This window comes from Embiotoca jacksoni, unplaced genomic scaffold (genome assembly GCF_022577435.1).
Source record: "Embiotoca jacksoni isolate LCO1_2020_lvr unplaced genomic scaffold, fEmbJac1.0.p SCAF_58, whole genome shotgun sequence".
In the NCBI taxonomy this organism is placed as follows: Eukaryota; Metazoa; Chordata; class Actinopteri; family Embiotocidae; genus Embiotoca; species Embiotoca jacksoni.
The window spans coordinates 1,522,571-1,535,070 of NW_027185412.1; the positions used below are offsets into that span (position 1 = coordinate 1,522,571).

Here is a 12,500-nt window from a genome sequence, read left to right on the forward strand (position 1 = left end):
AGATACACAACACTAAACACACCTGTTCAGGTACACAATAGGTTGTGTTACTACTACTGTTCTACAGGAAGAAGGAGCCAGACTGGTTTTAGATGTGTTTGTTCTTTACTGAGTCCGAATGTTCTGTCTGTCCTGAGTCCACGTACCGGACAGGATGAAAAGGACTCCTCCACTCAGGGCGATCTGGTCCTTGACCCGCTCCGAGGTTCTGCCGATCTTGGTGCACTTGAGTCCGAGCACAGAGACGATGCTGGAGGCGAGACCGAGGAGCAGGGACAGAATCATCAGGGCCCGGCAGGCCTGCAGGTGGGCTGAGAACACCAGGACCGGAACCGGGACAGGAACCGGGACCGGAACCAGGACCAGAACCAGAACCAGGATAGGAACCAGGATAAGAACCAGGACACAGGACAGGAACCAGGACATTAACCAGCAGGGGAACCAGGACCAGAACCAGGACAGGAACCAGGACAGGAACCAAACACAAAACAGGAACCAGGACAGAGAACACTTCATTTAACATGTAAACTACCTGCTTGTATCCGTTTTACGTCAGTAAAGAAAGTAAAGAGTTGTTGGTTCATTGATTAAATCTGTTCTCTGATTAAATCTGTTATCAGATTAAATCTGTTCTCAGATTAAATCTATTCTCTGATTAAATCTGTTCTCTGATTAAATCTGTTCTCAGATTAAAGATGCAGTCGACGGTTCTGTGTGTTTCCATCACTTCTCACCCGGCAGCCCCAGAACCGTGTTGAAGCGGCTGCACTGGATGGATCCGAGCGACGAGGCGGCGCAGCTCATCCACAGACCCTCGAACTGCCGCTGGCTGCTGCCGACCAACTCGGCCTGACTCCGCACCTTCCACACCTGAGAGGAGGTGCAGCTGGACCCGAGGCACCACGACAGCACGCCCAGAACCAGGCCCGCCACCTGCAGAACCACCGCCATGCTGGAACACCTGGGAACAAGAAGCAGGTCTGAGACGCTGTCTGTTGGTCCACTGCTCAGTGACCTTTGACCTTTTAAAACACACAGAAACTGACAACACATCTGTAAACAGGTCGTCCTGGATCAATACCACCTCCCACTAACCCCTCCTTCCCCCCAAACACAAACGGCCGGGAGCTGAAACCTGCAATTCACCAGGAAACACTGTAAAAACATATATGTTAAAACATGTACATTAAAACATGTTTTTTAAAACGTACGTTAAAACATGTTTTTTAAAACGTACGTTAAAACATGTTTTTTAAAACATGAATGTTAAACATGTTTTTTAAAACATGAATGTTAAACATGTTTTTTAAAACATGTTAAAACACGTTTGTTAAAACATGTATGTTAAAGCATGTTTTTTAAAACATGTATTTTAAAACATGTACGTTAAAACGTATTTTAAAACGTATGACTGCAGAACATGAAAACATCATGAGAACATCATGAGAACATCATGAGAACGTGGTCCGATCAACAGATCATTACAGAGAACATCATGTATTGATTGTAACGTAGCAGAGAAACACCTCTGATGAAGTTTAGATTTCAGGTCCTGAACCAGAACTTAATTGATGTGGTTCTACTGTCTGAGTTCTGGTCCTGGTTCTGTTCTGAACCTGCTGACATCACACTGACTGCAGCCCTTCAAATTAAAACTTACTGTGTGTTCTGGTCAAGTGTTCCTCAGGTTGAATCCTTCAGCTCTGATGTGGACTTCAGGATCTGTCCTGGTCCTGGTTTGTCCTAGTTCTGGTCTGTCCTGGTTCTGGTTCTGGTCTGTCGTGGCCGTGGTCTTGGTCTGTCCTTGTTCTGGTTTGTCGTGGTCTTGGTCTGTCCTTGTTCTGGTTCTGGTCTGTCCTGGTCTCTGCAGCCGTCGCTCAGAGATGTGAAGCTGCTCTGATCTCTGAGGTCGGCTGGACTTCGAGGTCGATGAACTCAAACACACGTCATCGAGTTTCAGCTGCAGCCGTTTGTGATGAGCTGCTGTCAAACATCTACGACTTCAAAATAAAAGACAAAGACTTCATTTCTCTACACTTCAAAATAAAAGCCTTCCCCCCCCCCTTTTTTTCACACATCTTTAACTTAAAATGTGACCTGCTTTTGGGTCGTGAACCACCAGTTGAGAATCATTGATCTGACATCAGTCAGAGACTCTGACAGTTTGTGGACTTCAGGCTGCTGAGTTTCTGTTTATCAAACCGACTTCATGCTTGAACTGTTACTCATCTTCATCAACCGGCCTGCAGTCGACCTGGAAAACATTTCATTACATTACATTACATTTATCGGACTCTTTTATCCAAAGCTACTTACAATAAGTTCATTTCAACCATGAGGGTACAAAACCAGAACAACAAGATAAGAAAATATAATTTCTTCCAGAAAGCCAAACTACAAAGTTCTATCAGTAAGTTCTATTTTAAGATACTAAAGTTCTACTGTTCAAGGTAAAGGAGGAAGAGGAGGAGGAGGAGGTGTGTTTTTAGTTTGTGGTGGAAGATGTTCAGAGTTTCTGGTGTCCTGATGTCGGTGGGGAGCTCATTCTACCATTTAGGAGCCAGGACAGAAAACAGTCGTGATTTTGTAGAGTGTTTAGCTCAGGGAGGAGCAACAAGCTGATTGGTAGAAGCAAAACATCTGGAACATCAGGACATGAACAATACAACAAAGGAGATCCTGAACTGCTGAGCAGCTGAAATCCTCTATCAGGCAAGAATGGGACCACAATTAACTTTCAAAACTCCAGAAACTGGTCTCCTCAGCTCCCAAACATTTACAGTGTTGTTAAAAGAAGAGGTGTATATACGTCTATTTATGTTATATTTGTCTATTTATGCCAGTCTGTTCTTTGCACACTGAGGGCTGAAGTTAAAACCGGAGTCAAATTCCTGGTGTGTTAACATACCTGGCCAATAAAGCTGATTCTGATTCTGATGCAGTTCAGCGGTGAACATGATCCTGGAACAATTTTATAGAGACGTGTTGCTGCATCAGATTCAAAATGAGCAGATATTTTTATAAAACAATAAAATGTCTCAGTTTCAACATTTGATATTTTGTCTTTGGTCTGTTTTCAACTAAATATTAGTTCATGATTTACAAATCATCACATTGTATTTTTATTAACATTTTTCACAGCTACAATACTTTTTTGGAAACGTTTTAAAATATACAAAATTTGTTGCGGAGCTCACAAGACACGCCCACAACAAGCAATGCTACTCTAGGCCACGCCCACCATAAGGAACACCTGGTACAAGCCACACTCACCCTGAGCTGTTTTTTCTCATCAGATAAAACTTGTTTTTTATATTTGAAAATATTGATTTGTTAATATTCACTGAACGTCAGCAGCTTCATTTCAGTTATTTTAGTTTTATTTTGAAAGAAACAAACAAACATAAATAAGCAGAAATATAGACGAGAGTTTTAATCCAAACACGTGAGAACAGCTGTGACCTGACAGCCGAGAGGTCAGGGGTGGGTCACAGGTTCGATTCCCGCCTGGACCGTCACAGCTGTTCCTCAACTGGCTCTGTTTCCTGTCCGTCGCCATGGTGACCGAACATTAAAGGCTAAAAATTACCTTTAAAAAGAAATTAATTTTTGTGTCACCAAGTTCCTGTACATATCAGATCCAGTGTTATTTGAATGTTTTTACATATAAATGATAAATATAAAACATAAATCACTGATTAATCAGCACTTCAATTAATCAGTAACCAACCTGGACCTTTAATTGGTCAATAATGAGCTGATTGATCAGCTGTGAAGGCTCCGCCTCCTTGACGAGCTTCTTTTCGTCTCCACATGGAAACAACACGTGACTGAGGATCGTTCATGTTCTATAAACACATGAATCCTTTCTGCTCCTCGGTACATTTTTACATCTTTACAGGTTGCTGTTAATCAGTTTTTTCCCATCAGTCCCGGTGTTTCTGCCTCCTACAGGGAGCTGCCGCCGCCGCCGCCGCCACCTCCTCCTCCTCGGGTTCTCAGGTCGTGCCAAAGTTTAACAAAAGGTTCTCGGTTCTTCCAGATGAGCTCGTGACCAAACAGGACGTACCATCTGAGGAGGAAACGGAGTGGATCACAATAAAGACTTTCAGAGAGGAAGAGGAGGCTCTTCCTTCCTGTCAGACCTGATGATGATGATGATGAAGCTGCAGGACAGTTTGTCATATCTCATTATAACATGAGGATAAATATAAAAGTCAGTGTTTCTATGAAGGGTTTGGAGTTCCTCAGGGATCGACTCTGGGTCCTCGGTTCTTTTCATCTGACTGTTTCATTGTAAAAGTTAATTTAGAGTGAAATTATATTTTTAATAAAAAGTTGGTTCATTTAGAGTAAATAATGTCTGAGCTTTAATGTGGACTCTAAGTTGACCGATTTTGAGAGCCGTGTTGGTTGGAAATGACTTTCAGCAGAGCTTCTGTTCACGATGTTTTTAGAGGAAGAATAGTGTGAATTCTGATTGGTTGAACTTGTGTTGAGTTTTGAATCGATGAGGACACGTGGTCGTTTCCTCCCCGAGAGCCGACAGACTCAACTCTTCACAACCTGAAGGTTCGCGGACAAATTCGGCGACTCACATTCCAAACACGGCTCCTCCTAAGTGAGCGGCGTGGTCGAAATACTTCCAGCCCAACACCAGACCTGCCGTATCCATGGCGACGATGGCCTTCAGAGCCTGCACGCAGACAGGTAGACGGGGAATGAGGTTGTGATGAGGAAAAGAGAGAGCAGGTGAGAAGGGGGCGGGGTCTTACGTTGGCGGCGGTGAAGGTGAACATGGGGAGGAAGATGATGGCCAGTTTGGCTTCTGGAATTTTGGTGCAAACGGCGGCGAGGACGGTCATGATGGCTCCGGACTGAAACACACAACCAGCTGATGAGTCACAGATCGGACATGGTGATTGGTTAACGAGTCCCGGGCGGAGAGACTGCGTCTTACCGCTCCGAGAGACGGGCCGAGCCTCCCCGTCACCGTCTTACACACATAACTGAAGAACGTGGAGACGACACCTGCACACAGAGAACGTAAAGTCATCACCACGGTGACGCTGCAGATTCACCCTGACATCAGCTCCTTCATTAAAACCCCAAAGAAGTTAAAACGCAGTTAAAATAGAAATATTACAGAACGGGATTATTTACAAACTATTTAAACACCTTTAATTTTAAAAAATAGAACAAAGACACAATATATAAAAAATATTTGCCAGCAACTAAACAGCTGTGACAGAATTACGTTCACCACTGTGTTCATCACCTCTTCTTTTAACAACACTCTGTAAAACAGTTGACCAGTTGGTGGAGTTTTGAAAGTGAAATGTTGTCCCTTGAGTTACAAAAATAATTATACCCCTTTTCTTCTTTGGAGAGTTTTAACATCATTTGTGGACGCAGCGATGAACTGTGTTCACAGACGATGGTTTTCACAAGTGTTCCTGAGCCCATGCAGTGATTTCCACTCCAGAATAGTGTGTTTTTAATGCAGTGCTGCCTGAGGGCCCGAAGATCACCACCATCCAATATTGGTTTCCAGCCTTGTCCCTTGTGTTCAGAGATTTCTCCAGATTCTCTGAATCTTTTAATGATATTATGAACTGTAGACGATGAAATCCACTAATTCTTTGTAGTTTTACGTTGAGGAACATTATTCTTAGATTGTTGAACTATTTTCCAACACAGTCTTTCAGAGTGGTGAACCTCTCCCCATCTTTACTGCTGAGACTCCGCCTCTCTGAAATCATCTTTTTATACCCAATCATGTCACTGATCTGTTGCCATGGTAACCTCATTATTTGTCAGATGTTCCACCAGGTGTTTGTTTTTTTTATCTTTACACAACTTTTCCATCTTTTGTGGATCCTGTCACAATGTTTAGAGACGTGTTGCTGATATCAAATTCAACATGAGAATATATTTTTCATAAAACAATAACATTTCTTTGTTTCAACATTTGATACGTTGTCTTTGGTCTATTTTATATCAAATATGACTTCATGTGATTTACACATCATGACATTCTGTTTGTATTTACACTTTGAACAGCGTCACTACTTTTTGGGGACAGGGTTGTGCATTGTGTGTGTTGTGCAGCAGCACCTGCTGACAGGTAGACGGCCACGAACTGCTCGCGGCCCAGCATGGAGACGGCGCTGGTGGAGAAGCTCCAGAGGACGTACATGTTGGCGGCCAGGTGGAAGAAGGAGAAGTGGCTGAAGGCAGAGAGAAGCATCGGAGAGCACAGCGTCTCTGCAGGAGAAACACAACGCTCAAACACCAAGCAGCTGAGTGCTAGACCCTGAACGCAACACGGCTTTGTTTAAAGCGGTCGGGAGCAGACGACTCACTGGAGGAAGGGTTGGAGGTGAAGTATTTGATCATGAAGCGCTGCAGAGACGGGACTCTCCAGCAGCAGAACACCACGGCGTTAGCAGCAATGATCCCTGGGGAAAAAAACAAAGAGACGAGGGGCGTCGGGACGATACGAATAAAGTTTCAGACAGTGAAACTGAAGCTCCGTCGGCTGTCTGTCGACTCACCTGTGACGGTCCTCTGGCCCTCGCTCAGGCTGTTCCACCACTGGTTGATCTGACACACAAACAGCCAATCAGGTCAACATGTGGGCGGAGCTTATCTGTGCAGGTGTGCTGCTGGTTACACAGCTGCAGGTGATGATGGTGACCCTCATTTGTTTTTCTCGTCCTCACCTCTTTGTTTCTGTTTATTTTTCTCGTCCTCACCTTTGTTTTTGTTTATTTTTCTCATCCTCACCGCTTTGTTTCTGTTTATTTTTCTCATCCTCACCTCTTTGTTTCTGTTTATTTTTCTCCTCCTCACCTCTTAGTTTCTGTTTATTTTTCTCCTCCTCACCTCTTTGTTTCTGTTTATTTTTCTCGTCCTCACCTCTTTGTTTCTGTTTATTTTTCTCGTCCTCACCTCTTTGTTTCTGTTTATTTTTCTCGTATTCACCTCTTTGTTTCTGTTTATTTTTCTCGTATTCACCTCTTTGTTTCTGTTTGTTTTTCTCGTCCCCACCTCTTAGTTTCTGTTTGTTTTTCTCGTCCTCACCTCTTTGTTTCTGTTTATTTTTCTCATCCTCACCTCTTTGTTTCTGTTTATTTTTCTCGTCCTCACCTCTTTGTTTTTGTTTATTTTTCTCGTCTTCACCTCTTTGTTTTTGTTTATTTTTCTCATCCTCACCTCTTTGTTTTTGTTTATTTTTCTCATCCTCACCTTTGTTTCTGTTTATTTTTCTCATCTTCACCTCTTTGTTTTTGTTTATTTTTCTCATCCTCACCTCTTTGTTTTTGTTTATTTTTCTCATCCTCACCTCTTTGTTTTTGTTTATTTTTCTCATCCTCACCTCTTTGTTTCTGTTTATTTTTCTCATCCTCACCTCTTTGTTTCTGTTTATTTTTCTCATCCTCACCTCTTTGTTTTTGTTTATTTTTCTCATCCTCACCTCTTTGTTTCTGTTTATTTTTCTCGTCCTCACCTCTTTGTTTTTGTTTATTTTTCTCGTCTTCACCTCTTTGTTTTTGTTTATTTTTCTCATCCTCACCTCTTTGTTTCTGTTTATTTTTCTCATCCTCACCTCTTTGTTTCTGTTTATTTTTCTCGTCTTCACCTCTTTGTTTCTGTTTATTTTTCTTATCCTCACCTCTTTGTTTCTGTTTGTTTTTCTCGTCCTCACCTCTTAGTTTCTGTTTGTTTTTCTCGTCCTCACCTCTTAGTTTCTGTTTGTTTTTCTCGTCCTCACCTCTTAGTTTCTGTTTGTTTTTCTCGTCCTCACCTCTTTGTTTCTGTTTATTTTTCTCATCCTCACCTCTTTGTTTTTGTTTATTTTTCTCATCCTCACCTCTTTGTTTTTGTTTATTTTTCTCGTCTTCACCTCTTTGTTTTTGTTTATTTTTCTCATCCTCACCTCTTTGTTTTTGTTTATTTTTCTCATCCTCACCTCTTTGTTTCTGTTTATTTTTCTCGTCCTCACCTTTGTTTTTGTTTATTTTTCTCATCCTCACCGCTTTGTTTCTGTTTATTTTTCTCATCCTCACCTCTTTGTTTCTGTTTATTTTTCTCCTCCTCACCTCTTAGTTTCTGTTTATTTTTCTCCTCCTCACCTCTTTGTTTCTGTTTATTTTTCTCGTCCTCACCTCTTTGTTTCTGTTTATTTTTCTCGTATTCACCTCTTTGTTTCTGTTTATTTTTCTCGTATTCACCTCTTTGTTTCTGTTTGTTTTTCTCGTCCTCACCTCTTTGTTTCTGTTTATTTTTCTCATCCTCACCTCTTTGTTTCTGTTTATTTTTCTCGTCCTCACCTCTTTGTTTTTGTTTATTTTTCTCATCCTCACCTCTTTGTTTTTGTTTATTTTTCTCGTCTTCACCTCTTTGTTTTTGTTTATTTTTCTCATCCACACCTCTTTGTTTTTGTTTATTTTTCTCATCCTCACCTCTTTGTTTCTGTTTATTTTTCTCGTCCTCACCTCTTAGTTTCTGTTTGTTTTTCTCGTCTTCACCTCTTTGTTTCTGTTTATTTTTCTCGTCTTCACCTCTTTGTTTTTGTTTATTTTTCTCATCCTCACCTCTTTGTTTTTGTTTATTTTTCTCGTCTTCACCTCTTTGTTTTTGTTTATTTTTCTCATCCTCACCTCTTTGTTTTTGTTTATTTTTCTCATCCTCACCTTTGTTTCTGTTTATTTTTCTCATCTTCACCTCTTTGTTTTTGTTTATTTTTCTCATCCTCACCTCTTTGTTTTTGTTTATTTTTCTCATCCTCACCTCTTTGTTTCTGTTTATTTTTCTCATCCTCACCTCTTTGTTTCTGTTTATTTTTCTCGTCCTCACCTCTTTGTTTCTGTTTATTTTTCTCGTCCTCACCTCTTTGTTTTTGTTTATTTTTCTCGTCTTCACCTCTTTGTTTTTGTTTATTTTTCTCATCCTCACCTCTTTGTTTTTGTTTATTTTTCTCATCCTCACCTCTTTGTTTCTGTTTATTTTTCTCGTCTTCACCTCTTTGTTTCTGTTTATTTTTCTCGTCTTCACCTCTTTGTTTCTGTTTATTTTTCTTATCCTCACCTCTTTGTTTCTGTTTGTTTTTCTCGTCCTCACCTCTTAGTTTCTGTTTGTTTTTCTCGTCCTCACCTCTTAGTTTCTGTTTGTTTTTCTCGTCCTCACCTCTTAGTTTCTGTTTGTTTTTCTCGTCCTCACCTCTTTGTTTCTGTTTATTTTTCTCATCCTCACCTCTTTGTTTTTGTTTATTTTTCTCATCCTCACCTCTTTGTTTTTGTTTATTTTTCTCGTCTTCACCTCTTTGTTTTTGTTTATTTTTCTCATCCTCACCTCTTTGTTTTTGTTTATTTTTCTCATCCTCACCTCTTTGTTTCTGTTTATTTTTCTCGTCCTCACCTTTGTTTTTGTTTATTTTTCTCATCCTCACCGCTTTGTTTCTGTTTATTTTTCTCATCCTCACCTCTTTGTTTCTGTTTATTTTTCTCCTCCTCACCTCTTAGTTTCTGTTTATTTTTCTCCTCCTCACCTCTTTGTTTCTGTTTATTTTTCTCGTCCTCACCTCTTTGTTTCTGTTTATTTTTCTCGTCCTCACCTTTGTTTTTGTTTATTTTTCTCATCCTCACCGCTTTGTTTCTGTTTATTTTTCTCATCCTCACCTCTTTGTTTCTGTTTATTTTTCTCATCCTCACCTCTTTGTTTCTGTTTATTTTTCTCCTCCTCACCTCTTAGTTTCTGTTTATTTTTCTCCTCCTCACCTCTTTGTTTCTGTTTATTTTTCTCATCCTCACCTCTTTGTTTCTGTTTATTTTTCTCCTCCTCACCTCTTAGTTTCTGTTTATTTTTCTCCTCCTCACCTCTTTGTTTCTGTTTATTTTTCTCGTCCTCACCTCTTTGTTTCTGTTTATTTTTCTCGTATTCACCTCTTTGTTTCTGTTTGTTTTTCTCGTCCTCACCTCTTTGTTTCTGTTTATTTTTCTCATCCTCACCTCTTTGTTTCTGTTTATTTTTCTCGTCCTCACCTCTTTGTTTTTGTTTATTTTTCTCATCCTCACCTCTTTGTTTTTGTTTATTTTTCTCGTCTTCACCTCTTTGTTTTTGTTTATTTTTCTCATCCTCACCTCTTTGTTTTTGTTTATTTTTCTCATCCTCACCTCTTTGTTTCTGTTTATTTTTCTCGTCCTCACCTCTTAGTTTCTGTTTGTTTTTCTCGTCTTCACCTCCTTGTTTCTGTTTATTTTTCTCGTCCTCACCTCTTTGTTTTTGTTTATTTTTCTCGTCCTCACCTCTTTGTTTTTGTTTATTTTTCTCGTCTTCACCTCTTTGTTTTTGTTTATTTTTCTCATCCTCACCTTTGTTTCTGTTTATTTTTCTCGTCCTCACCTCTTTGTTTTTGTTTATTTTTCTCGTCTTCACCTCTTTGTTTTTGTTTATTTTTCTCATCCTCACCTTTGTTTCTGTTTATTTTTCTCGTCTTCACCTCTTTGTTTCTGTTTATTTTTCTTATCCTCACCTCTTTGTTTTTGTTTATTTTTCTCGTCCTCACCTTTGTTTTTGTTTATTTTTCATGTATTCACCTCTTTGTTTCTGTTTATTTTTCTCATCCTCACCTCTTTGTTTCTGTTTATTTTTCTCATCCTCACCTCTTTGTTTCTGTTTATTTTTCTCGTCCTCACCTCTTTGTTTCTGTTTATTTTTCTCGTCCTCACCTCTTTGTTTTTGTTTATTTTTCTCGTCTTCACCTCTTTGTTTTTGTTTATTTTTCTCATCCTCACCTCTTTGTTTTTGTTTATTTTTCTCATCCTCACCTCTTTGTTTCTGTTTATTTTTCTCGTCTTCACCTCTTTGTTTCTGTTTATTTTTCTCGTCTTCACCTCTTTGTTTCTGTTTATTTTTCTTATCCTCACCTCTTTGTTTCTGTTTGTTTTTCTCGTCCTCACCTCTTAGTTTCTGTTTGTTTTTCTCGTCCTCACCTCTTAGTTTCTGTTTGTTTTTCTCGTCCTCACCTCTTAGTTTCTGTTTGTTTTTCTCGTCCTCACCTCTTTGTTTCTGTTTATTTTTCTCATCCTCACCTCTTTGTTTTTGTTTATTTTTCTCATCCTCACCTCTTTGTTTTTGTTTATTTTTCTCGTCTTCACCTCTTTGTTTTTGTTTATTTTTCTCATCCTCACCTCTTTGTTTTTGTTTATTTTTCTCATCCTCACCTCTTTGTTTCTGTTTATTTTTCTCGTCCTCACCTTTGTTTTTGTTTATTTTTCTCATCCTCACCGCTTTGTTTCTGTTTATTTTTCTCATCCTCACCTCTTTGTTTCTGTTTATTTTTCTCCTCCTCACCTCTTAGTTTCTGTTTATTTTTCTCCTCCTCACCTCTTTGTTTCTGTTTATTTTTCTCGTCCTCACCTCTTTGTTTCTGTTTATTTTTCTCGTCCTCACCTTTGTTTTTGTTTATTTTTCTCATCCTCACCGCTTTGTTTCTGTTTATTTTTCTCATCCTCACCTCTTTGTTTCTGTTTATTTTTCTCATCCTCACCTCTTTGTTTCTGTTTATTTTTCTCCTCCTCACCTCTTAGTTTCTGTTTATTTTTCTCCTCCTCACCTCTTTGTTTCTGTTTATTTTTCTCATCCTCACCTCTTTGTTTCTGTTTATTTTTCTCCTCCTCACCTCTTAGTTTCTGTTTATTTTTCTCCTCCTCACCTCTTTGTTTCTGTTTATTTTTCTCGTCCTCACCTCTTTGTTTCTGTTTATTTTTCTCGTATTCACCTCTTTGTTTCTGTTTGTTTTTCTCGTCCTCACCTCTTTGTTTCTGTTTATTTTTCTCATCCTCACCTCTTTGTTTCTGTTTATTTTTCTCGTCCTCACCTCTTTGTTTTTGTTTATTTTTCTCATCCTCACCTCTTTGTTTTTGTTTATTTTTCTCGTCTTCACCTCTTTGTTTTTGTTTATTTTTCTCATCCTCACCTCTTTGTTTTTGTTTATTTTTCTCATCCTCACCTCTTTGTTTCTGTTTATTTTTCTCGTCCTCACCTCTTAGTTTCTGTTTGTTTTTCTCGTCTTCACCTCCTTGTTTCTGTTTATTTTTCTCGTCCTCACCTCTTTGTTTTTGTTTATTTTTCTCGTCCTCACCTCTTTGTTTTTGTTTATTTTTCTCGTCTTCACCTCTTTGTTTTTGTTTATTTTTCTCATCCTCACCTTTGTTTCTGTTTATTTTTCTCGTCCTCACCTCTTTGTTTTTGTTTATTTTTCTCGTCTTCACCTCTTTGTTTTTGTTTATTTTTCTCATCCTCACCTTTGTTTCTGTTTATTTTTCTCGTCTTCACCTCTTTGTTTCTGTTTATTTTTCTTATCCTCACCTCTTTGTTTTTGTTTATTTTTCTCGTCCTCACCTTTGTTTTTGTTTATTTTTCATGTATTCACCTCTTTGTTTCTGTTTATTTTTCTCGTCCTCACCTCTTTGTTTTTGTTTATTTTTCATGTA

General features: G+C 39.1%; 2 protein-coding genes across 2 annotated transcripts in view; both read right to left on the minus strand.

Moving 5' to 3' along the window:
* The window catches only part of LOC138212632 (claudin-1-like), a 3,955-nt gene extending 2,018 nt beyond the window's left edge, over positions 1-1,937 (minus strand). Inside the window, exons 1-3 of the mRNA XM_069173083.1 lie at positions 1,661-1,937; positions 735-961; positions 147-311 (exon numbers count right to left, since the gene is read on the minus strand). Coding sequence (XP_069029184.1) covers positions 147-311; positions 735-951 — 382 coding nt within the window. The 5' untranslated portion in view covers positions 952-961; positions 1,661-1,937. The remainder of the gene's footprint in view (positions 1-146; positions 312-734; positions 962-1,660) is intronic.
* Positions 1,938-2,791: 854 nt separating this feature from the next.
* parlb (presenilin associated, rhomboid-like b) overlaps positions 2,792-12,500 on the minus strand; it is an 11,132-nt gene continuing 1,423 nt past the window's right edge. Inside the window, exons 4-10 of the mRNA XM_069173082.1 lie at positions 6,558-6,606; positions 6,366-6,461; positions 6,118-6,267; positions 4,961-5,031; positions 4,776-4,877; positions 4,599-4,696; positions 2,792-4,072 (exon numbers count right to left, since the gene is read on the minus strand). Coding sequence (XP_069029183.1) covers positions 3,949-4,072; positions 4,599-4,696; positions 4,776-4,877; positions 4,961-5,031; positions 6,118-6,267; positions 6,366-6,461; positions 6,558-6,606 — 690 coding nt within the window. The 3' untranslated portion in view covers positions 2,792-3,948. The remainder of the gene's footprint in view (positions 4,073-4,598; positions 4,697-4,775; positions 4,878-4,960; positions 5,032-6,117; positions 6,268-6,365; positions 6,462-6,557; positions 6,607-12,500) is intronic.